The 26,714-nt window shown below is 46.9% G+C and overlaps 1 protein-coding gene across 1 annotated transcript in view; it reads right to left on the bottom strand.

The window, feature by feature from the left end:
• Positions 1-24,846, bottom strand: part of ptprua (protein tyrosine phosphatase receptor type Ua) — a 163,134-nt gene extending 138,288 nt beyond the window's left edge. Inside the window, exon 1 of the mRNA XM_070922244.1 lies at positions 24,777-24,846. Within this exon, the coding sequence (XP_070778345.1) occupies positions 24,777-24,846 (70 nt within the window). The remainder of the gene's footprint in view (positions 1-24,776) is intronic.
• Positions 24,847-26,714: the final 1,868 nt, after the last annotated feature.

The following is a 26,714-nucleotide window of genomic DNA, read 5'->3' as shown; positions in this document are numbered from 1 at the left end:
GCAAATGTTACAACAGGCAGGCTGGAGTTCAGACTGTGTAACTATTGATGTGATGAGGCTCAATAGGGCTTCTAAGTGAAGCAAACAACCCATAGCTCAAGTTATTGTGTCATTTCATTTCTGGACTAATAACGGCACAGAGGCGGAAAAAAAACGGAAAAGAGCAGCCTCTGTCCAAACATTTATGGAGCTCAATAAAAGCCGTGTGAGCCAAATCAAGGAGAGGCTTAGATGGCTCACAGTGGGTTCATTAAGGTAACAAGGCTGCTCTCTAAAAACTCGGCATCTGGTTCCTATTTCTTGAGAATAAATCTCAAGAGAAAGTGATGCATTTGAGGTTTTTGCTTTGTTTGAAATAAATAGAACAGTGTAATTTGCCTGAGCGGTGATAAAGCGCACCGAGATTAAGGGATAATTCTGGTTTATCCCAATTCTGGTCTTATTTTTATAGTTTAGCCTGATGACCTCAAGAGGTGGGACAAAGTCGTTGTTTTGCAAGTCACAAGTAAGTCGGAAGTTTTCGTTACTAAGTCCTGCGTCAAGTTACGAGTCAAGACCTGCAAGGCCCCCGGTTAAGATCAACAAGTCCTGAATCTAGCGTCGTAACACCGCCAAGTCAAGACCAACAAGATCAGCAGGTCTCAAGTCAAGTTTCACGTCAAGTCCCACATCAGGACTGTTAAGTCCCAAGTCAATTCCCCAGTCAAGACCAACACGTTTTCAAAAATCAGTGAGCACAAACATTTGCAGAAATAATGAATATTTGAAAATTTTGATTTCCTATTTATTTACTTTCTTACTTTACTAAAACAACAGCATTTAAAATGCCGTTGTTGACCTCAGCATAGTGCGGATGTGATAGTTTGAGGTATCGTTTATGGTCTGTGTGTCGGTGTGCAGAAGGCCAAAAACCTTTCCGTCCGGGTTCAAAGATCTCAGCCAAAACTACAAAACTCAACGCCCAAGTTGGAATAAACCACAATAATCCTTTAAAGTGCCACCTACAGACAGTCCAAGAGGGACAATCTTAGGAAGAAGAAGAAATCATTACTTTATCCGACAGGTGATCTCTAAGAAATGCAGTCAAAAACAACATGATCTTCAAAAGTGTAACCACGCAGTGTTTGTGCTTGTAGGGGGAGGGAAGCTATTCAGAACCGAGCTGATGACTGAAAATTACCAGGCGTATTATGAAAGTCCTGCATGCTTTGTACCCACAAACATAAAAAGCGGTTTGACTCAAGCATTTGTCGCAGCAAGACAGGCTGACATTAGCAGACAGCGTCCCAGGCAGCTGAGGATTCAAAAAAAACAAATGTCTCCATTACAGTTTGTCGTTGCATTTCATTCCAGGGTAGCCACGTGTGCCTTTCTTAGAATCCACCCCTCAGTTTACTGTCGTTGCTCTCTCATACGTTTGGCCTTCCCAAGCTAGTGCCAGGGCAGGCTAACACGACACTTAGTTTGCCCAACCAATTGAGACAGCCTCTGTCTGCGGAATAGATTGCCAAATCTTCAAATCGAGTTGAGAGAAAGTAAACTCCAATCCTTCTCCCATCTGACATCTGAGGCCATTAGCTGCTACCTAAAGAAATCGTTAGCGGTTTCTTTCAAATCCCTGCGGTTCATAAAATATTCACCTGTTACTGTCGGCAAGGTGGCTGGGCACCGCGAGGTTATTTCAGGGCAGGGACGGCGATGCCCCCCGAGGCCCTGCGGGTGCACAAAGTCACCCGGCCTCAATTAATCTCTGTCAGCCCTTGGACAATGTGACCTATACCTGTCCCTCCTCATGATGGGGTTTAATGGGAGTAGGTGGCTTTGACTTCTTTGCAACCATCCACTCAATTTATGGATATCCTATAGGAGCTACTGTGCTGAGCCTGAAGGTGGGGCGAAGCATTGATTTAGTGCTCCGAAATACAGGCATTAAATCAGCCATTCACCGAGTTATTTTAAAAGTCTATTACTTCCATGCTTTTGTGCGTAGCCCCCGCCAAGGATGAGAAGGAGAGCTGAAATGATGTTTGAAATAATTGAATAACCCGACACTTCCTTCTCTTCATCTCTCTGCGTCTCAAAGCAGGCACATGCACCTTCTGAGCGGCATTAGTTTGAGCCGCTGTGCGGCACTAGCTGCCTGCTGTCATTAGACGGGCCCGCTAAGCAGCCAGAAGAACACAAATAAACAAGATCAAGGAATGGGGTCAATGAATTAAGTGAAGCCCCTGTCATGCCCACATTGTCTAATGCTGTCTGAAGACAAGTCAACTCAGGCCATGCCTGAACAAAAACAAGCCACCCCACCCCCTCACATTAATACACACACCGGCCTTACAGTACACAGTGTCGATAGTGAAGTAATGAATGTTTTTCTTTGTGTGTGTGAAAGGCAAACTGTATCTGTTATCTAATGCAGACAACACGAGGACCCCCGGGCCCTCACTGGAAACTCTGTGAAGGAGAAACAGGACATTTCGCTCGGTAATGATGTATCCCTGTGCCGGGCACAAGACCACATCCTTTCTTCAAATGGAGATACAACACGCAGCGGAATTAAATCATGTTTGTCACTTGAAGAAGGCTTTGGACACCATCACGTCCCACTAATGGCCTGCCTGTGGAAAAGGCCATGGGGCAGGCAGCATAATGATGTCAAAAAATAAATAAAAAAAAGTGGAAGCAACATGCACTGCATCATTATCTCTGGGTCTCGCTCTCTCTCCTGCTGCCTTGCTCGAGGTTGTACCCGCTATCCGCGGTTCCACAGTTGGTGCTGTGCCACCCCGCAGACGGCAAGCCTCATGACCGCGCCGTGCCGGATAACACTTCACTTCGTGTTAGCATCACAGCTAGATTCGAGCAAGAGGTTGAGATGCTCGGCGCAAAGCCACCGTCAACGCATTGCCCCGGAACAATGTTCTAGCATGTGGGGCTTTTCATGCTTATGCATGTGTTTGTTTGCAAGTGCTTTGGTGTGTATTAAGGAGAGAGACGGAGGGGAGAGTGAGCTGGTGATGCCGGGACGTGCAAGTTTTATAAAACAGACAGTGGATTCTCTGTGTGTGTTTTCTAATCCACTTATGTTTGCACCCTTAGGCTATCGCAGAGTGAAGTTCCAGAAGGGAGCATTGCATTAGGCTAACCTACCAGCTAATGCTTTATTCAGACAGAGCGCCCCAACACAAAAAAATGAATCACTCACTCTCAGAGAGATGAAACACATACATACATCTGGACCAAATGGGGTGCTTGAAATGGGATTACTCTCTTTGGTCACAAGCTTGAGATCCATAGGTGCCGCGATAAGGGAGGAATGAAGGGAGATGGATTTAGGTGCAGGTTGCCCAGTAGTTGCTTCACCTCCAGTGGAGGTCTGTCATAGCCAAAGGGTAAATTACCTTCCTGCTAACTGCTTCATCTGGCCACAAGCCCAAAAGGTAAGGAGATCCATGGAGTTGTGCACTGTGCAAGCCACCTACACGATTCATACTTGCAAGTCTGAAGGTGATTGATGACACTTCCTGATGCTGGTGACACGGGCCCTGCAGCCCGTTTGAAGATGGACAGTGTCTTTTCTGTCCTGATTAAGGGGAGAATAATTCATCGCAGACTCAACGAACATGGGTGTCACCTTTGAAAGCAGGCAGATCTCAGCGTTCGGGGGCCAGCGGAATCTTTGTGTCCTGCAGTCAGGCTGCTGGACACGTCTTTGTTTGTGCTCGAGCGCAATCAAGGCCGAGGATACTTGCGCTCACAGAAACAAACGAACCAAAAAAGATGGGTTGGGAGATGACGAGTGCTGAGTCAGTGCTTAGGGCCTAAATATGTTGCTACAGTGTGGGAGGCTAGATCAGCTTGGGTGCCCAGGTCAAAGGTCACCTAACAGTGGACCAAGAGGAGTGTAGTCTCTTGAATTATGCAGTTACATCCCACATTAGTATGGAAATGGTATCCTTCATTGGCAATCGGATGTCTTAGAATCCGTTGAGTCCGTCTGGAGGTCAGAAGGTCTTCCGATTTGGCGTCCAGGAAGTAATCTCAGTCATTTGCCCCAGGTGAACACTATCAGATGCACCTGTCATTGCAGAATAGGAGTGAGACTGGGGACACATAAAGCTAAGAGGAGCTCAGTCGGGCGATAGGGATATAAAGCTTTCTCCAACCCTCAGGCTAGATTCTCTAGAAGGGCTGAAGTGGATTTCTGAGGAGAATTAGGGCCTCTTAATCTCTTTTGTCACTGTTCCACAGAACTCAGCCAGGAGACAATGACTATTTCAGAAAGGAAAGGGACTGATTTTCCACACTAAATTCAATAATGGCTCTTCATGGTTTAATTATTTTGTACCCTAAATAACAGAAAAATCAGCCACTGTCAAAGCTGGGAACATCTCATGGCGTAGAAGCACATAGTGAGGAAAGTTTTCCCAGTTCCTGCAGTGTATACTTATAAAACCGTAAGTTAGAATGTAAGTAGGCACTTATGTGTTGTTGATTCTTTAATCTACCATTTAAACGTGGCCAAGGCTTTTGGATTCTTCCCGCAGCGTGAACGGCAGGTAATGTCGAATGGGAGCATACGTATCTTTTCTCAATGTTACCACCCCAAATGGAAACTATATGTGACTACTCTACATTCGTAGGCATTCCCACAATCTCCTCGTACAGTCTTTTGCAGATGCTGTGTCTCAGCAGTGATTAGCATGTAGTACTAGGCGGGCGTCTTGGAGACAGGCCAAGCTGCAGCCCATGGGGAATGAATGGATGCGATCTCCAGTAATCCCGGATCATCCAGGCCCTGATTGAGGTAAGAGCCTGTGCATCTCTGCGCATCGCCCATCCTGTTTAGCTACCCAGACACATTAATGCCAGCCATGCATGGGAAACAATCAGGGCCCGCGGACATAATCCTCACCCGAAGCTGTGTAAATAACTCGGTGCGGCTCAGAGGGGGGTTACGATGGCAAAGTCACATACCGAATATGAGGGATGCAGTTTTTGGCATTCATGAATCCTTGCGTTCGGCTGACGGAGCTTTTCAGCAAAGAGCTGCTGGAAATCACTCAATGTGCATCAGCATGAAAGCTTCTTTGAAATGATCCAATCACAATGCAAACAGCTGTGTGTTTGCGGTATTTACGTATGTGTGCGAGTACATGTTGTATGGGTGTATGCATGTTTAAGGGTGTCTGTACTTTTTCCCACTCTGTCAGCACTCTGGTTTGACAGAGAGCAGTAAGTGAAAGGACAGGGCAATATTACTGGCTGTTTGTTTGGCACGTTTCCCCCCGTCGCTCTGTCACTCTGGCTCAGCATCAGAGCGTCTGACTGAAATGCTCTGACGGCTCCTCTGTCACATCGGCAGCACAGCGGGAAGGCTGACTGATGGCCAGGACAGGCAAGAGGTGCCGGCTGGTGGGTGGGTAGCGGCAAAGTACAAAAAAAAAAAAAAGCAAAAAAAAAAGCATGTGTGTGTTTGTCTTTGTGTGCATTAGAAAGCATAGGGAGGGAGAAAAAAATAAATGTGCGACTGTGGGGAGGTGAATGTGAATGTGGATCTGCACGCATGAAAGAGACGCCTTCAGCTGTTCCTGTTTGTCTGCTTCTACGGTTTGTAGTTCTAAGGCTTCGTGCTGCTTGGATCATGCTGGTGCTTCAGCCAGTTTTTTTTCCAAAAGAGATCGAGAGAGAGAGAGAGAGAGAGAGAGAGAGAAAAAAAGAAGAAGAAATCTCCTCTCTGACATGGCCAACGTTTGAGGTGTGGGGGTGGTCATCCAGGCCCCAACTCGGCTGATCAATTAGCAGCAACACACTTTTAATGAGCAGCTGATCCTTGAGGAAAGCCGGCGGCGGAAGGCTTTGCGTGGGAAACAGCGCAGCTACCAGCCATCTCTGGCTTCATGTGTTATTCATATAGACAGGGCACTGGCACTGCAGGGCTGCCAACTTTGTGCTTTCCAAAACTTACCAAGCCCACTGTATACATCAGGCTTTGAAGCTGCATTAAGCAGTCTCTCCTATATTGACCTCTATTGGCACAAAAAGTGAGACCTGAGGCAATGCTGATAGAAGTTGTATATACTGTAGATCGTATAGAAACAATAACGTCATTGACTACATGTAGCTGAGACCAGAGAAAAATGTGAGCTTGAGAGGTAATATGTCACCATGCTAACTACTGTGATAAATACTGCGATAAAATGCTGCTTTGTCACTGTCGTTTTCTGGCTTGAGAACAAGGCGCTTTAGCTTTCGCGGCTGAAACTCGCTCACTGCGCCATCCATCAGTTGAGCTGAAAATGCCAGCTGCTGGGGGCAGTGGAGGGGGGACCAGGGGCGGGACTGTTCCACGACCCAAAGTGAGTCCTGAGAGTCCGAAAGCTCGCCACAGGCTGAGTTGAGTCACCGCTGTTAATTAACAACCCTTTCAAATCATGCAGGTTTCATATTATGATACTTTAAAAATTACGATTTTCGGTGTGGCCTTGTGCCCCTGTTTTTTTTGGACTGGTAAAATAAGTGGTAGACTACACCCTCAAATTCAGGCTTACAACCCTTCCTCCAAGCGTATTTAAAAAAAAAAAAAAAATGCAACAGAGGAGTGAGGCTACGTAGCATATGAGGCGGAGGGTCAGGGGGCTCAGGGGAGACTGCCTACTGTCAAGGCTCTCCTCTCGTCCGCTGGAAAGAGAGGGAGCCTGCCGGAGCTCTGACAGCCACTAGCAGAGCATTTATGGCCCTTTGAGAACGCTGCTGTGTGGGCAACCTGTGTTGTAGCTCAGCTAGTGGCTCTGCTACGAGAGGCTCACCGCTGTGTGCTCCTGTGTGGCAGTACATGGCCATAGCTGTAGAGGGCGTTAACATTCTTTTCATGCTCTTTTTATATATATATATATATATATATATATATATATATATATATATCTTAACATGATAGAAATCCATACTCTACTGGGCCGCCTCGGTTGTCGGCACTGTCACCTCACGTCACCTCCCACAGTCCAGCGTTACGACGAGTGAACTGGAGGCTCCGAGCAGAGATCACAGAGAGATCGTAGGCGTCACTGTGGTGGCCTTGTCTTGTCCGGCGATTTCAAACCCTGCTTCTCTCCAAATGCATGCCAACAGAACAGCACAGAAAACGAGCGGAAAAGATTGCTTTCCTCTTTAGCTGAATCATTTTGTTGATTGACCGTGTGGTATTTCTAACTGCCTTGTACCTATAGCTAATGTGCATATAATTACTCCCCTTTTCTCACTTTGCCACTGCTGCCTGGGCCAAGCAGAAGTCTGTTTAGGCGTTTTACATGACTGCATTTACACTTCCCTATAATGGTCCTGTTAGCAACTACAACACAAGGCGTCCAGTATTACTATTTCATGCTTACACTACAGGAAAATGGCGTACAGCAGGACAAAACACTTTCATTTAAAAGAAATGGGGGATTTTTTTTTTAAAGTGTACATGTTAAATGTTTTCAATGTCACCCAATGGATCACATTTCCACTGAATGTCTGAATCTGGGGTAGGTTTCAATGAGAGCCACACAAGGTGCGAATGTCATCTCTGTGGCAGAATCATGCACTGAATGCAGACAAACAGATGCAGACATGTACACACACACACACACACACACATCCTCTAAGTCTCATCTAAGAAGACAGGAGAGACTAAGCCCTGAGGATAATGGGCAGACAGCGCTGTGTGTCTTCTTTCATTTTGGCAGTAAGAGAAGAAATGAGAGTTAAGACACTCAGGAGACACATTCCTCAAGTAGACAGATCGCTTCTACAAATACACCCGGTCCCCTGTGGAGGAGCACATCCCTCAGAGAAGACACTTCTCTAAAGATATTCAGTCGAATTTACTCGAACATCAGAGGGAAGGGGAAGACGGGGAGCACTAACCACCCTCATAAACCTGTCTTTACTTTAGAGTATTGACTAGAATAAACCCACGGTGCCTCAAAAGCAACAGGCAGCGTGCGCTGTTGCAGGCTTGGGATCTCTAGCAGCTCGGGCAGCCTACTTAGCGATATAACACATTCCCCCCAACCGTTGAGAATGATTATAATTAGAGTCTATTGTTTATGAGTCATTGAGAAAGTGGGTAATTTATTTGCAAGAGGGATGATATGCCAACTATCGGCCAGCCGCTCCTTTTCCGCCGTCCTCCTTTAATAGAAGCACTGATCGTCGGTTCGCTAATGAAGCGTCAGTGATTGCAGGTGCATTTTTTGGTTCTTTCTACATTTTCAGGGGTAGAAAAGCGGCTGTTGGGGACAAAATACCACCAATTTTCTCATTTTCCACTCACCACTCAATAAAGTGGAGTCTACGATCTGTCAGAGCAGGACTGCAATTATCATCCATTTTAACAATAATCTAGGAACTTGGCAATCAGCACTACGTAACGTGAAACACTACAGCCATAGATTATATAGCGTGGCGTCCCACGTTAAATGCATTTTTGATAATCACCCCTATTCATGGCTGAGGTTCTTTGCAATCAGATCCACTTGTGTCACTGGCTGAAGCAATCACGGCCGTTCCAGTGTGATCTGCAGTCAGCTTTGGAGAGGTGCCGGTGCGCTGGGAAGTGTATTGGTGGCCAAGAGAAGTAGAACAAAAACACAAAAAAACACAAAAGTGGACCAAAACTTTTGGTACGAGTTCAGGTGATAACGGAGAGTGGGATATTTGGGATCTTGTCCCTGTCATCTGAAGCGTTCCGGCAACATAGATTGTCACAAAAGCGCCAGCATCCCGCTTGGCAGCTCGTACTGTATTTACGGTAAATCCAATCTGACATGAATGCAGCGTAAACCTGACTGATATATTTACAGCCTCCCGCTCGCAACAGATGCACCACTCTCGTTTGTGAAGAGTCTGTCAGTGATGACAGTTAACATTCATCCCTATGGACACACCGAACGACACCAAAGACAAAATTGAGGCAGGATTTGATTTGATATGGATTTTTTTTCGGGAAATGCGGTGAAGTATTTCTTCAAATAATCTGCCATGTGCTGATATGTAATGCTGGTATGCTACTGTACGCCTATTGATTTATACGCGTCCTTGTTCATTTAGTGTTTCCATTTCTGCTCAATTGTATTCGCACCAGGATGAAAAAGGTAATGAGTTTAAAAATCCCGAAAACAATCTATCAGCCGATGATCCGATCTTGTGTTTTTTCTTTGACACAAACACAGCAATCTTGACATGGACCCCTTTGATTTTTTTTATGTATTTTTTTTCTGAAAGAACTGTGACCAACATACATACTTATCACTCCCCTCTGGTGGACAAACTGTAATGGAGACACTGAAGCACTGACGTCTTCATCTGCAATGAGACAATATTGGCCTAGCTCGAATCATGAGAGGGTGAAACTCTACGAACTCCACAAGGGCTGGGGAATGGCAGTAAAGCAATACTTTTTTATACCTTACTTTGGGAAACAAGTACAAGAACCTTGCCTAAATAGAATAGCAAAATTGTGATTTAAATCAGGAGCTATCTTATTGAAACAGAAGTAAAAGGAGATTACAAATCTGACTATATATTTGGAAAGCTGGTGTTACACACACACTTCAGTCGGTACCACAAAAAGTATTGATTCTAGTACTGGTTCCATACCCAGCCTCCCTCTTCAGTGACACCCTGATAGTAACTAGGGGTAGGGTTCGGGTCAGGTTCCATGGCCAGTTCCATTTTGGATCCTGTTCCCGTTTGGCCGAATACCTACAGTGGGTTCATTAAGCTCTGACGCTAACAAATCTCGCTTCCTCATGTATTAGCAAAACACAATGTAGACAGCATTTAGGCAGCGGACCTCTCTATTTTAGCTGGTGCCGACTGTCGCTTCTGCTGGTTGAAATGAAAAGGCATCGCTGGCGGGGTAAAAGAGTTCAGCGAGGCCAGCAGAGTGGTGACTCGCCGTCACATCAGTTCCAGGACACGCCAAATGGGTATTTGGAGAAAGTAGCTTTTCAAAAAGGTTTAAAATTAAGACGTGCCAATGTGTTCCGTACATATTCTATCAACATTTTTGGTTTAGGTTTAGTTATCAATACCTTTAATTACTTGAATTAATTGAGCCTATTCGAAAAGGACTGAGGTTTCATAAGATCTGATACTGTGGTAACAACAATAATAACAAATCATATTGATGCATAATTGAACAGCATGTTACAAAAAGCTTGCATCAAAACTCAAAACAGATTAAGGACATCCCTCAGGGAGCAGGCGCAGTAGATGACTGCTACAATACATTTGCATCATATCCAGCATACCGCAGGCGGACGACACCACCCGTCTGATATTTTCATTTTTAATAAAAGGTCCGTATAAGCAGACCAATACATCAGCCTAATAGTCGCGCTACTCTGCGGCCGAGGAGCCTGGAGGTGAGAGATCAGGTCCACAGATCATCAATCAGACCAGAACTGTGAATCTTCGTCACGTTTACTCCAAGGTCACACGGACAACTCTTCACTCCGGGACACAGTCCTCGGGTTTGTCCATTCATCATCGGTAACCCTGGAGCAAGCCAGCAAGACAGGCCAGTTCGGCCGGTCCCGCATGAAAGAGCCCCACAGCCGCATCAGGTCCACGTTTAAGAAGGACTTTTGGTACACCGTGCTGCTTGGAAGGCAACACTTTTAGGGAGGGTGCCCCAGAAAACTCGCCGAGCTCATCCCCAAGTCGAAAGGGGCATCATTAACTGAACTCTTACTGTATATATAGACAGACACAGTTACAGTGAGCACACAAACTGCTTCCTGTGTCCCGCACCTAGTTTACAAAAAACTGAAGTGCCTCCCTTGGGTGTTTCGAAGTCTTGAAAGAAGGCCGAGACGGCAGAGAGCCAGGAGAATAAATAGATGGCGCTCTCTTTCTCTCTGCATGTAAAAAGGGACTGAGCATGGATATTTTCCACATGGGGAATCATGTAGTCCCAGTTTTAAAGTATCTGTGGACTGGTTTGACTTTGCATTAACTGCAGCGCCACAATAAAGAAGACAAATCAGACGTGATTCCGTCACTATCTTGACAAACGAGCAGCTCTTACCAGGACGTAATGGCCTCTAAAACGAGCCTTGTGCTGTAGCGCACATTAATGAGGAGCCTCGCTTTAGCGCGAGCTCCGTCTGTGTGTGTTTGTTCTAATACGCATAGTCCCACTGGCGGAGCTCCGCCACGGGGACCGTGCAGCTGCAGACAGTGTCTCTGCTGTGTTCGTGAACAGTGGACAACAGGCTCTCTATCCCTCACACAGTCACTAAGCAGCCCTGTCATCTTCCTCCCCTCCTAATCCCTGCCTCTTCCTCGCTCTTCCTTCATTCTGCAGCCGAAGACGGACACATCGTTATTGGGGCATTCCAAACTTTCTGCTCTGTTATTTCTTCCTCCATCGTATACTTTTTTGTTTTCCACTGTTCCACTCTTTGTTCCGTCAGCTCATTCTGCTTCTCTTTCCGCGGCAGTCTTTCTCCGTCCATCCCTTCGCTTCAGTCTCCTGCAGACTCTGATAATGAGAGTATACGGTTTTGCTTCCCTGCTCTCGTTTTCTTTGCGAGTAGCATGCTGCTTTGCCGTTGCGATAGGGGTTTAAATCCTCCAGCGCGGCCCGCCAGCACCACTGCAGCTACCCACTGGGCCGGAATAAATCCAGGAGCCTCCAGTCTCGCCTCTGAATGGGCCCACGCCCCTGAAAGCGAGCCCAGAACAATCCCCCTCCACCTCCACCCCCCCCACCCCCCGCATCAATCCAGCAGCAATGAACCCAAAAGGCCTTCCTTTGGGAGGTTTAGCTTCCCTCCCTCCCTTGCCTGCACTGCCTTCACAAAGGATGATTTCAGCTGCCTAATCAACTAGAAAAAAAACTTGTGCCCTCCTCCCAGTTCCTGCTACAACCGCTTCCCCTCCTCCTCCTCCTCCTCCACCACCACACAAATTTCACATGCCAGTGATTCTGTTTTTCATAACATGAAGGGAGAGGGCGATTGCTCCAAACAACATTTTTTCCAAAGCATATTTGAAATGTCAACATCATTAAGACCAACTGTCAGATTTAGTGACATTGAAAGGGCCCCTACCTACCTAATCATTATAACCTCATGCCAAGTCTTTAAAAATCTGGGGGAAAAAGGTTGTTTTTCTGTCAAAGCTCTACAGGCTTACATCCCCGCCTGCACCCGCAAGGGCTCAAACACCTGTGGTAATGATCTCAGTGACAGAATCAGGCAATTACTGGACATTTTTATTCATGCCCCAGGCTAGGTCAAAAACCTGCACACCCACATGCTCGCTGAGTCCCTTTCCTTCTCTGCCTCCCCGCCCCCCAGCAGACGCCGAGTCAGAGTTTGGGCTGAGCAAAAACAGCCCTGGTGCCCTCTGGCGAACCTTGCCTCCAAAATCCCCACCAGCCCTCGGGGTCTTGTCTTGCACTAGCAAATGTTAGGGGTCAGTCCTGAGTCAAGGGTCTAGTGGTCCTGTCAGCAGCACATACTGTTCATGTCATTTATGTCTGCAAACTGCGGTTAGACAGATACATACACGTACGTGATGAAGTCATTGTAGACTTTATCAATACTGAAAAGGTTGTTTATGTGAAGCCCTTATCCTTAAATGATTACTAGCAGCAGTGGTATCAGCAGCAGTGTTAGCAGCAATAGCAACAGCAGTGATGGCATCAGTTCTACTCAGAATAATGGAAGTAGCACTTGTAGTAGTAGCTTTAGAGGAAGATCAGCAATAGCAGTAGCAGCATTAGCACTTATTAGTAGTATTAGTAGAATTACTTGTAGTTGTACGGCATTAGCCCCCCCCCCCCCCTTAACAGTCCATCACTGTTTGTGTGTCAGTGTGCACGTCCTCGCACGGCTGCAAAGGTACGTTTCGTTGCGGGGCATTCTTACATCTGTGCCGCAGTAAGCAGTCCAGTAGGTGAGCAATTCAAGCGCGCCTCTGGCCCAATTAAGCGCAAACAAATCAACTTAATTGGGCAGGAGACCGGCTTGGCTAAGGATTTACAGTAAACCATCCCCGAAAACATGCTGGCAATCCCTGGATATGACAAACTCGTTAGCCTTCACTCACACACGGCGGCCGGCGTTTTCAGAGCCCCCCCCCCCCCCGGGCTCACCCCTGGCCCATACTGTGCCCAGCCAACCAGCCACACTAAACCTTCTATTAGTGATTCTACTTATGCTCTCACTTCTTTGCCTCCACAGATTCACGCTGCCTTGTACTGTAATCCCTCTCCAGCGGATTCTTAATTAAACATGGACAACACATGGGGTCAAAGACGTCACCCAGGCTGCAAGGACGCCCAGGCAAGCGGAGGCTGGCGGTCGGTGTTACTCAACCCCTCTTCCTTTCTCTGAAGACAGAATTTTAAAAAAAAAGAGCCGTCAGTTTTGACAGGATTCCTAATCTGCGCCCCCCTGTTTATTGCTCCGCCCTCCCTAAATGCACTCGTGCGTATACAGATTGAAGACAAGGCACACACACACACACACACACACACACACACAAACACTGTGTAAGTCAACTGTTACTGTCCTTGGCTGCAGCCTCTGAAATGAAGACGTGACGGACTCTATTACCATAAAGTAAGCACTGCCGTAAATCACTTTCTGGAAAGTGAAGAAACCCCCCCCCCTCTCTCTCCCCCTCCCACCTCCGCTCCCTCCCCTCATTCTCTCTCTATGATTGGCAGGTTTAATTAACAACAGGTCTTCAGGCCTGGCAGAAAGTGGGTGACAGAGTTGGCGAGTGGTAGGGGGATGAGAGTGGAGGGAGGGGTGGGGTGAATGTGGAGATATGAAAACAATACATAGCCTACTTTTGTGTGCATATAATTAGAGATGTCTGGCACTCGCTACAGGACTGCGTGGGCGTGGCCGCACGGATTCAGGCAGAAGCAATTTATGTGCAGACCGTCCCTTAGGAGAGACGATGACAAACATGTCATACATTGTTCTACATAGGCATTCCTCTCCTCCGCTAACCACACCAGGGCCACTGCAACCCCTCCCTGCGCTTAGACGCCGCACCACTGACAAGTTAAAGTTAGCTGGTTGTTAAGTACGTGATATGTCATACGAATGGCAGAGAATCGGGGCGTCAGGTAGCAGATTTCCATAACTAAACGCGGAAAAAATGAAAAGTGACCTTCCTCTGGCAGCTGAGTCAGGAAAATGTCGCCGAAGCGCAGCCTTTTCCTGCCATGTCCCCGAGGTTTGATACTCCGTCCCAGTCTACTCTACATTCATATGTTCCCTTTAGGCCACATTATCCATAGCCATACAATATTTCTTTATACAATTATGCTGACAACACCTAGCTTTGCCCGTCCTCACAGCCCTGCAACCACAATAAATTAACAGACCCGAATAACTGCCTCCGGGACATCATTACCTGAATGGTTCAGAACTTTCGCCAACTCAATGAGAATAACTCTAAAGTTTTGTTAACACAGTCCATGGCACCTACAGCAAGCCTATATGTAGGATTTGTATGAGGAAATACATAAATACATACCTACATAATACAAATGTCATTTATAACCAACAACTGTCTTTTCCTACAGGTGTTGCTCGTCTCCATCTCTGGAAATGGCATCAGTTTGCAGATGTTTCCCTTTTCTCGAAACACATGCTATAGGCCATGGCAGCTTTGGGAGTGATGGCCCGACAACCTGCCTGTGATTTTCACCTGGCTTTAGAGTTTTGATGGGCCTAAATGCTGTTTCAGAGGCTTTTCTTCCCATTCTGGAATAAAACTCAATACTCAATGTTGTGGGAACAGTTTTGGCATTAAAATGATCAGTGCTTTCATCATATTTGCACCTCCCCTCGAGAATCCGCAGTGGCTAAACCCTACTTTAAACCCCAAATTGTTTTGGGGACTCATCAAACCTAAAAATGAACTGTAAGGGAAATGAACGTTGAACAAATTCATAATAAACTAACATCGATCCTAAAATATGGGTGCCATCTTCAAAAGTCCAGAGCCAGAGACATTTTCTTTAGTTTCATAATACATTAACACCAGCAAGAAGTGTCCGCTTGAAACACAGAGTGGAAGAAAGAGATCAACCATGCAGCCGTCTGCTGCTCTCATCACTTTTCTAGGTCAATATGCAGGAGTCTGTGTTGAAACCAACTCACAAACAACATATGTCAACCGATGCCTCATGCAAGGGCAAACAAAGTAGATCTGTTTTCAGTGTCTACTCAGGTCATCCCGGCATCATCCCTCCAGTGTCTGGGCCAGCCTCATCATCCTCTCATGCCCTATTATTATTGTGTATGGGCTCGGTGACCCCGGCCACAGTGCCATCTGCTCAGACTCTATTGATGCTGAGATTAGGGGTGTAGGCCAGGAGGGCACGGGGACACACATGTTCGGTGGCCGATCTGGAGACGCCTCCCCTGGAGTCACTTCCTCCTCGGGCCAGCCTGCTAGATCAGACGGCAGAGGGAAGACGAGAGAGGTGGTGCTCAGAGTTGCAAGACAGACAGAAAGCTGACCGCCAGCTGATTTCCGTGCTGTTTCCCAACAGCTTCCACCAATGTAATCAATAATCCCCCTACCCCCTCCTGTACTCCACACACTCCTCTTTTCACCCACGTCCGTCACTTCACTCTATGCCTCTTTTTCTTCGCCTCCACCTGAAAGGCTGCATCTACATTTGAATCAATGAGTCTATGCCTCCTGTAACGGCAACCTTATACAAAACCACAACCTCGCGCTCCGGGCACCGGCGGCCCTACATGAAACTGAAAGAGGATTTTAGAGGTATATGCCTCCAATCATTCTTGGCTAGGCTAACGCGTTCCTCTGTGAATGCAAATACGCTACAGCTCGCTCATTCCAATGCAGGGCATGATCCCTCAGCTCCTTGCTCATGAATGTAATCCTTTACGTTTATCTGTCCGAGTTCAGAGGCCACAACCCCCGTACTCGCTACTGATGCAGATGGCGTTTGGAAGGCAAACACAGCAGATGCAGGCCCAGGTGCTACTGAAGTCTTACGACTGCCAAAATGCCGCCATAGTCTGAATCACTGCCAAGGCGGCCCCCTCCACACAGAAGCCAAGAGGGAAGGTAGAAAGACGAAAGAGATGCAACTAACAAAGATGTGCACGGCAAGTCATTTCCAAAAAAGACGCGGAGCAAGGACAGATGGGTTGATACGCAAGAGGGCCAAGGTGGGGGAGCAAGGCATTAACACTGCCGGGGTTAAAGGGTTGGATTCCCAGCAGGAACGCCTGGGCTGGAAGTGTTTATTAATTCCACTTTCAGACATATTTATCCTGGAAAAGGCAGCTTCTTTCACACATCCTGCTGCAAATTGACACAGTTCTCTCCCAAACACAGTGGGGACTGCTTGGTGCAAACTTCTGCTTCAGCAGAGGCTCGAGGACAGATTGTGCAACCCCTCTCCAGCCAACACCTTTCGACCTCATGTTACCTTACATTAAAATGATTCCAATGACTTCCTGCTGAGGCGAGGTGAGGTGTAGAGATTTTAAATTTGGGAAAAATTGAGCACTGGTACCGGATCAGTACATCGGCACCGGCAGATACCCTGACTTGGGGTACTGGAATCGTTATCTGGAGCTCTGACACTTCATGTGGAAATTACAAAGTAAGATGCTCCGGAAAAGGGAAACTTTGAGCCACAAAACCTGGCATCCATCCAAATTTCCTTACAGAAGGAGGAAGCCGGTGATGAAGATGTCCCGCAGTGATAGCAGACGCACAGGTGTTGCTGCTCATGCTGCATAACCTCCCCTGCTGTGCACAGGAGGGTCACCGCTAACCTTGACAGGGGTGAACCGCCACTGCCGCAGTGCCCTTGCTCGCTCCGTTGAGGGACATGTCATATTATTTATTTAATAATTGGACTTTTTTTTTCTTCGAAGTTTCCCTTCAACTTTTAATATCTCTTGTGCGCCACAGGGACACTCGGAGGCCCACAGGTTTGATAACTTTAAACGCCTACTTTTAAAAGTGTAATATCTACAGCTACCTTGGGACCTACACACCCCGGGTCTTGCTCCATATCACTGATTTTTTTTCTTTTTTTTTGTATTTTAAGAAAATGAAGGGTAAGATATAAGAAGGAGCGAGTTAGTAGTTAGTACTTTGGCGGTGAATCTAACTTGAGTTTATCAGCACTGTGGCCTTCTACATTAATGACACGGGGGACTAAGCATGTGAGCCCGAGAGGGAAAACTCCAGGAGATAAAGAGTTGAGGAGGAGGTAGCAGAGCTGAAAAGAAATAGCTTTTGGCATCATGCAGTTATTTTGCAGAAGCTGCAGAGAGGAAAGGAAGCGAGAGGAATGCCATTCCCGCAGTTTGGCCCCAACTGTCATCTCAATCTAAAGCGACATTTGCTGACAGCGCCGCCACAAAAATCATCCTGTGGCTGAACTCTGACCCCGTCTGCTGAATCTGCTGCTCGGTCATCTCACGCTGCAGCGATAACCGAGCGACAGTTCCCTGTACGCTGCCGGCGTCACGACTCGCATCAACCTGTCATCAGTCGTGACAGGTCCGACCACAAGGTTTCATGGCCGGGGATTGGCTTGGACAATTGGTTCAGCCGCAGAGTGAAAACACATAACCGTCGGCCCGGGCAGCACAAGCGACAGAGGAATATTCATAAAGATTATTCATGGCTGGCTGTCAGCGCCGCTGACAAATCCGGGAGGTAATGGCACCAGCAGCCAAATCTGATGGGGAGCAGGACTGGCCTAAATGGACAGGCAGCCATCACTGCCGAACGGCCATGCTCCTGCATATCTCATCCCTGCGTCCAACTCGTCCTCAGTCGTAGCTACAGACCAACAGGATTCGACACCATCAATCTGACCTGCCGTTCCCAACAAGTTGGCCATGTCTGTGCGCTGAGAGCAATGATTTCAGTACCACAGGGTAAATTATCCTTGAAAGGAAAAATCCGCCCTCAAACACTCCACACCGTTATCTATCATCAATCTGTGATGTTGAGTGCATTCCAGGGCTTAAATTTTGATGAAGTGCTCTAATTTACTTTGCAGTTACCCACTTTCCCTCAACCTGCTTTGTCTACTTCTTCTACATAGGGCTAAGTAGGGTATCACTTGAAACTTAATGCTGATATGATAGCTGATTTTCAATATTGATTAGTTCAGAATGTTTAAAATGTTTAGAAACATTCTATGCAAAACTGGAAATTTTGAACTTAACCCCTCCATTTATAGTATTTCTAAATTGTATACGGCATATATCCCTTTATTTTATCTCTTTTTTTTTTTTTTTTTACTTTGCTAGGCCACTTATCTTCCTACCCTTGTCTTAAACTTATGTTGTATTGGCATTTTTCTTCATAATTTATAATACATTGTTTCCACATGTTTGTAATTTCTACTGTTTAGAGGTCAAGACGACAAATATTGCACATTCCTATCCTTTTCCAATACTCCACACGGCCAAAATTACTTGTGAATGAAACGTAATTAACTTGAATGAATTCACAGAGAGTGAAATCTTCCTTGCCCTTGTCTCATTGTGGGACAATAGCGTCCATCAAAGGCACACAAAAAGAATCGAGCAGATTTAATATGCGTGCGTTGTTTTTATAATTGAGACACAGCTCCGGTGTTCTCACTTAAGAAACCTCAATATACACCACCAAAGCAACAAAATGAAGGCGCATCACCACCAACTGTTACCCGACGGCGTTCAGGTGTTTTAAGGTGAAATTGTTTCTGAGGTTTCATTCCGAGAGATTTGACGAGGTAAGTGTTCCCGCCCGGCTTGATGATATTCCCTTTCTTGAGGCTGTTAGAGGAATTAAGAGACATTTCCCTGACATGAACTGTAGTCAACTTTTCAGAGACAGATACTGTTGTCAGTGCAATTACTTCACCCCAAATCGGGTAAGCTGCCTATGCGGCTGCTTTCAAAAGCACAATCCTCGCACTCTGTGGACAATTTGCGACATGATCTGTGGCAGACGGTGAGCTCTTGCTGAGGGAGAGAGGGGTTGGAGGAATGCAGAGAGGGATCTCAGGCACTTGGATCATTTGTAAAAATTTGATGCCTGAGGATCATCTGTAGCCGAAACGTCTGGATGCTTTAAACTCCCCGGCTTCTGTTGTCTTGGTGGCGGGTCAGTCTTCTGAGACGCCATGATCATACAATTAGCAGCACTCTGCATACCTGCGACAGACAGCAGATTCCGACATCCAAATTCCACCAGCGGCTGATGCATTCATGACTCACCTGACTTTATTCTCCTCAGCTATTTCACTGATTTCATGAAGCATGCCATGAGGCAGATCATTATCCAGCTTGTTGAAATAAAAGCTGTGTAAGCAATGAGATGAGTCACGGAGGCAATCACAAATATGGCAGGATATAGCTTGAAAACAATCACTGAATACCAACGCGCACACCAACACCAGAGGAGGTCTAAAAGTGATGAAAAAAAAAATAATTTGCTTTATCGTCTAAACATGTTTAGCGATCAGCTTGACAGGCAGTGCGGCGCCTGCTGGCACTCCTCCATCTGCTCAATAATGATTTGTCGTTGATGGGGGGGAAAAAAAAAGAAAGAGAGAGAAAAACACCTGGAGAGAAGAAGCCGGCTCCGGTTCTCCCCACAAAGACGCCTCGTGGGTACAGGCCAAGGCAGTCTGGCAGCACTGGCAGCTCCATTAACAACGCATTGGTGGCGACAGGCACGCGCGAGCAGCAGCAGTACATTAACGCCGTAAACATACTGCACGAGGCGATAGTGGTGGGGAATGCACCACGAATGACCAACATCTGGTTTCCAACGCAGGCCCTGCTGAACAATTACCTGAATGAATGAGTCAAGTGCGAAACCTCCTGTTTCAATGTGTGGAAATGGAACAACGACAGACATTATGGAGAAGAACAAGGCCAACTGACTCTGGATGTGGGTTTACCAGTGGCTGACATTAGCAAGCCAGCAAACCACCACCTTTTGGTCGAGGCTAACGCTACATTCAATCGCTGTTGGTGGATGGTAGTTGGAAGCATGGGGAAAACCTCCCGTTAGCACCCCCGCTGCTAGCCTTGTATCACATCATTCAGATAGCCTAAATTAGCTTACTTTGCGGAAGCCATATGCAGACAAACCAAATAGCTCCTTATACATTAGCAGAAACCGTCACGAGTGTTAGGATTGGATTTTATTATTACATTCGATGTTAACTGCCAGCGAGGGTGGCTTTTCCAACTTGGCTGCTCATTATTACAAATTGAACTATACGATGTGAACGTGGCCTAACGGACTCCCCAACTCAAGCTAGCAAAGTCCCGGACCAATCTGTCCACTGAGCGCACAGTGACGGCAAATTTCAAATTGGAATCCCAATTATGTAACACATCGCGCATTGTTGTCCAATACTGTTGACAACTGATGAGTACTGAAGATGCAAGACTTGGAATGAGAGATGGAGCAGAAGGAGCAGCATATATATGAAGGCATTTAAGTTGGCCAAGTCTCTCAGCTATTCACAGGCCTCAGAACTTCAAAATCCCACCAAGTCTTCAGCTGTGATGATTAAAAGTAAACTTCTAATTCTGCCGAACACCTTTATACGTTTGCTTTTTGCCAATGAAACTCTCTGAGATGAGCAGAATGACTGGCGACTAACAGCAGAGGCAATTAGAATTTCCCAAAAGTCATCAAAGCGGTAGAATACTGGGGAGGAAAGCCTGAAAGGCCGAATGCTTTGGCTAATTGAATATGTCCATGCACGTCATGCTTGACCCATCCTTTTAAACTGAAGAAAAACAGGTGCATGTCGACTGCTTGTTATATGCAATCCATCTAATGCTGCATCATAAAGATGAGGAATTCAGTTTTGGAGCTTTTTATCCATTTCGAGCTTAACTGCGTCCATTTTTCTTCAGCTAAACAGACAATTAAAGCCGGGTTATTTAGTCCGTTGCTTCCGAAATTTAGTCCCCCGGCTCTGAAGGCTTGTAACTGTCTGGTACACGTTGTGGACGGGGTTATATTGAGAGATTTCTGTGATTTTTTTTATTCCTTTATAGGATGGGTGTGGATCCCTTGTTCATTTGCCGTCTCATTATCATGAACTCTAATTACAGAGCCTACTCATTTTCTTGAACGCGGAGCCATTATACAATTCACCATTGTTCTATTAAAGAATCTTCTGTTATTTCCTCCAGTACAACCACATTTCATCACTGCCTTTTGTGCGAGCATACGTCCCATTTTCTCCATTTACAGCCTCAACATTTGCCCCAGGAGAGCTGTGTGCGTCGGGCTATTTTCTGTTGGATTAACACTGAGCCGGATCCACACCGCTATACACCGAGGACCCTCTCTACATCCTCCCAGCGGCCTGTGAAAGCCCCACCTTCTCGTGTCAGCGCCCCTTTCAGTGTGGTCTTTTCAAGTTAACCTCCCTCTGACCTCCGATCTCACAGCGTTTGGGGTTGCATGTCAGTGTTGTGGTTCGCTCACGTGGTTTCATTCTACGACTGAATTACCTTCTTGCTCTTACTCCTCTGAGCCCCCACTAACAGGGGCCGGGTGCACTTAAACAACACGGCTGGATTCACCTCACCTCAACAATCACCCATTCTGCAGGTGAAACTAAGGAGCTAAAGGGTAAGAGACCTCCAAGTGCAGCCAAACACTGACACCCCACTTTGATGCTGGAGCATTTGCCTGAATACAACGGAATACAAAGTGAGGGTGGCACCACATCTTCTCTTTTTTCCCCCCAGCATTAAAGCTGCATGACACAACTTGTTGGTAGCCCCAAAAGGCAGCAAAGGGAAATCTTTCATCTTCAATACCCATACTCTAGGTCCTGCCACACGACGTCAACAAACTGCAAGCCTCGGTCTTTGAAGGTTTATACCTAGAGCTGTGTACACAGCCTCAATACTTTTTTAAGTACCAACCAAAATGTGTCCATATCATCGAATAGCGACTATCAAAAAAGTACTGTTGAAAGCTTGCAACGGACGCTTGGTCAGGTTCTTACATGCAGCACGCACCTCAGGATACACCACGGTCCTATTTCTATAGCATCCACGCATGTCAACCCATCAAAAGCGGCATTTTGGGATGCACTGCTGGCCTAAGGTTGCCTGACACTCCATTTCCATCTTCAGCCTGACATTGCCTCCACTCTTACAGATTTATGTGGGGGAGGGGGATTCGATTTTCTCAAACCAATCACTAGAGACCAACGTAGCCGCTTGACAACAGCATTAGTCCTGCCTGTGGCACTGATTGGCTAATTGTTAGCCCCCCCCCCACAGCACTCATTGGATTAATCGCTTTTCACTCGAAACCATTGTTTCATGTCATGATGCCAGACCACAAGCAGTGGTGGACCAATTCAAAGGTCTGGACCCAGGCAAGGCCAAGGGGTTAAGGCGCTGACCATGAACTGTAACGTCCCCAATTTGCGCCCGGCCGGGAGACCTTGGTTTTATGTTATTCTACAGTAGTCTCTCTCTGTCCGTATTCCCTGTCATCTGTCTAATAAAAAGGCATACAATTTGCCAAAAGATCACCTTTCAAAAAGCAAATCAGCATTTTATCACATTTGCTCCAAGGATCGCCGCAACAATTGACGTGCATCAAATGATGCAACCGTCCGCAACGCAGCCGATGTGCGAGGCACTGTGGACTTGTTAGCTTATTCTTTTATCAAATATTCTCGAAATCAAGCACTTTTCTAACTTTAGGGTATATTTTATTTAGGCAAAGCTCTTTATTTCTGATGAGTTGCATATTTCTTTAAAATGAAAAAAAAAAAACGAGTCAATCCCAAAAGAATGAGTAACCCCAAACGAAACTAAAAGATTGGACCAAAGATATCGTATTGGTACCGATATTGAAGACAAACATAGGCAGGCCTGGGTGTTTTTACTACCAGTTGCAGAATTGCAACGATGAGTCGATCATTGATTAGTCGAAGGGCGGGAGATCAGTCTGCAACTGTTTTGGTAATAGTTTTAATCACCTTGGGCTTTGGGAAATTGCAACCGTTTTTCATAATTTTTTTCGCATGAATCGATTCATCGACAGAAGAAGTATTCGACAGATCAATTGATCGTGACAATAATCACTAGTTGCAGCCTTGCACGAACTTCGTGAAAATGAAATAGTCGACAACTGGCAAGAGTTTGACTTAAAGTGGGAGGATAAGTAAACAAGATTTGCGCCTCTGAGCGGACCTTCGAACTTTCTGTACTTCCTGGATAAACCACGTGCAAAAGTGCTAAGCTTCGTCAGTTGAGACCAAGCTTTGTCCTGACCCATTGCTTCCCATGTGGAAACCGGTGCCCTTGACAACAGAATTCATTCCCAAACAAACAAACAAACAAACAATCTGAATGTATGCCAGCTGGTGATGAGACAAGCTTCTCTGTTGTTGTATGTAATCTCATAAGACAGTTGGCTTGTTGCATTGAGTCTTGCCTACAGAACCAACTTGATCCTGAAGAGCAGGGAGAGGGAGGGAGGGAAAGTGGGGGGGGGGCTCAGTGCACGTCTGTTCAGCAACTGGTTTTTGGTAGCCGTGTAACTGACACCCATGCACCATGAGTATTTATAACGAAGCCACGGCACGACACATGCGACCAGAGGCATTTCTTTCTACCGCATCCCCGCAACCTTACACACAAAGGCGAGGTCCGGAGGCCTCAGAGAAAACCTTCTAAAAGCCGGCTTCAACTCGCCGCAGGCAACTTGAGAAGGACCTGGACTCCTTGTCTCAGATTTCCGGTGATGTGGCTTAAAATCTCAGTTTCCCTCCGCGAGGACCCTTTAAAACTGCCTACATCTGTCTATCAGAGTTTGACTGACACACACACACACACACACACAGAACATTTGGATCAGCTGCCAGTGCTTTTATTATGTGGGCCACAACACTGACATCACTTATTCATCTCCACTGTATTGCTTTGTGGCAACCGAGAAAAAACAAAACAAAAAAACACACACACACACACACACACACACACATTGCTGATTTGCTCACTCCAAGCCTTCCTCCTAAAAGCCTCTGAACCAGCCAACCGAATGATGCCCTGCATCAGCAACATACTTGTGCCATTAACATGCGGGCAAGTTAGCAGCCCATTCCAGATACATCAGCCAGAAAAATGTATTAATTAATCAATTAATTTAAAAAAAACAAAAAACAAATGAGGGATGCCTTAATCACTGGGGTGCAGTTTACAGTCCCCGGGACGACACACTGCAGAAGAGAGCGGTGTTGGCGCCACACTGCTGCGGCTGCAACCGCAACATGGCAGCAAACGTCGTGCTTGCTGAACGCACCGGACAGGGGGAGAGAGACGTAGAGGGAGAGTGGAGGGACAGAGAGAGAGAGAGAGAGAGTGTGTTCAGGGCGCAAATAACTGTCATTTTTAACTTTTAACTTAAAGCACCAACGCCAGCGAGTCGTGTGACGAGATGACGCCCCGGTTGTCCTCCGAGGCAGCGTGCCCTCCGGAGAAAGTTCACGCCACTGGCTGCAGCCAGGAGGGGGGGAGGAGGAGGGAGGGGAGGGGGGTCTGGTTTTAACGGCTGAACACACACTCTGGGGCAACTTTTTTAAGTCGCGAAAGCACCCCCAAAAGAGCACAACATGCCACTTTAAACCCCGACAATGAACTTTGCAGCCGCGGCTCTCTCCGTCACAGGTGCGCGTTTCTTTGAGTTTTTCCCCCCGTTACCTGTTGGTCCCTCCATGCTGTCCGCGGAGATCCTGACGGCCAGCACCAGTAGCAATGCCGCCGAATACATGTTGGCACGGGGTGGGGGGGGGGGTGTGGTGTAGGAAAAGTAAAGTCCAGCTCGTTTTTGTCGCAAGAAGAAGAAGAAGAAGAAGAAGAAGAAAATCCTACGGGAAGAAACTCCGGCGGCAGCAGCAGCAGCAGCGGCGGCGGCAGCAGGACTGGAGAGAAGTTGTGCGCTCTGCCTCATTCATCGCTGAATCTCTCCACCTCCCCCCACACCCCCCTCTCCCCCATCACCACCACCACCTGCAGAAGCGCTGCCCGCCTGCTCCCTCCACAGCCCGCACAGGGAGCATCTGATCTCGAGCTAAAGCGGTTCAAAAAAAAAAAAAGAGGACCCCCCCCACACACACACACTCCTCTCTCTCTTCTTTTTCCTGTAACGGCTCCGCTACTTTTTTTTTCTCTTTTCTTTTTTTTTTTTTTTCTTTTTTTTTGCACAGTCAAGTGAGCGAGTGGGGCGCGGGAATGCGGGTCTGCGGCGCCCCCATGTGGCCAGGAGGTGTATCGCACACCCATACACTCCCCGCAGCCCCCCCTTGCATGTGGTATTATCAAAGAGGCTAAATGGATTATGAGACATACAGCAGGTCACCGCGCTGTCACATTAGAGGGGACGTTTCTCCTCAACGTTCCCTTTAAGTGCATTTCTGGCTTCCGAACAGACTCCTTTCTGCTGCTTGCACGCATGATCTCACTTGCATGACGCTTTGCAAACCTTCTCGGTTCCCAAAGCGCCTCACAGCCAAAGTCTCACTCACCCATTCGCTCACACAGCCACTCACACAGTCACACACCGATGGCGACAGAGCTGCCATGCAAGGCGCCGCTCTCCATCCGGAGCAATTTAGGGTTCAGTGTGTTGCTCAAGGGCATCTTCGGCACGACAGGGGTAGCCGGGGATTGAACCCCCAACCCGCTCCTGATTAAATTGTGACTCACTCATGCTGGGGTATTGGGGGGGGGTGTGACGCCTTGCCAGCGGCTACCACAGTCCATCCTTGACGGCGGTTTATTTTTTCGTGTTAATATGACAGAGGAGAAGCTGATGGAGCCCGATGGTTTGTGACAGCAGGGTGGCGTGGTGTGATAAAATGACACGGACACTTTTACCTGGACAGCTTGGTTTCAAGCCACAGATGGAAGCGCCTGTAGCAAAGTTGGCTGCCGAAACCCCCCCCCAGCTCCAGCGGTGCTGTTCCGCAGCTGACCCTGACCTCTGACCTCGCCCACGGGGTTTGCTTTAATTAACGTTCATTCAGCAGGTGTCACCTCGCTTAATATTCCACACGAGTTCAAAAATGAAACGTTTGATCTATATTTCGCGCTACTCGTAAGCCCTGATTTTGTGCTTATTGATCTGGTCTCGACTTGGATTCAATTCGACCCGGTCTCGAGTTCAGGTTCGAGTTCACGCTTATGGCCACATGCAGCCAGCGCTCCTATTGAACGAGGAAACAAAACAATAGAAGAAGAGAAGAAGAAAAAAAAAAAAAGACTCTTCAGTTGAACTCCCAACAACCTGGGCCAGATTAACTCACCGAGGTGCCCCTGGGCTAAAATGTGCTGTGGGCTCTTATTGACCCTCACCTCCTCATCCCTCTCTGTGCACAGTGTGTGTATGTGTGTGTGTGTGTGTGTTCTGTATACATTCAGCTCAAAATCAATCAGTGAAGTACACCATGTACGCACAAGATAAATTAAAATAAGGAAAAGTCCTTAAAACTACAGTCTAACTCAAGATAAAGCAACACAATGCAGGTGTTGCGTTTTAGGCTCTCGTCATGTTAGTGGGGTCACGGGACGCTGGGCTGTTGTTGTAATCCGTGTTTACCCACAAGTCCTGTCATGAGGGGTCAAAAGCAGCTATTGCTT

The sequence above is a fragment of the Enoplosus armatus genome, chromosome 16 (genome assembly GCF_043641665.1).
Source record: "Enoplosus armatus isolate fEnoArm2 chromosome 16, fEnoArm2.hap1, whole genome shotgun sequence".
Taxonomy (NCBI): domain Eukaryota; kingdom Metazoa; phylum Chordata; class Actinopteri; order Centrarchiformes; family Enoplosidae; genus Enoplosus; species Enoplosus armatus.
The sequence above is the reverse complement of the archived record's forward strand: the minus strand, read 5'-3'. Positions and strand labels throughout refer to the sequence as shown.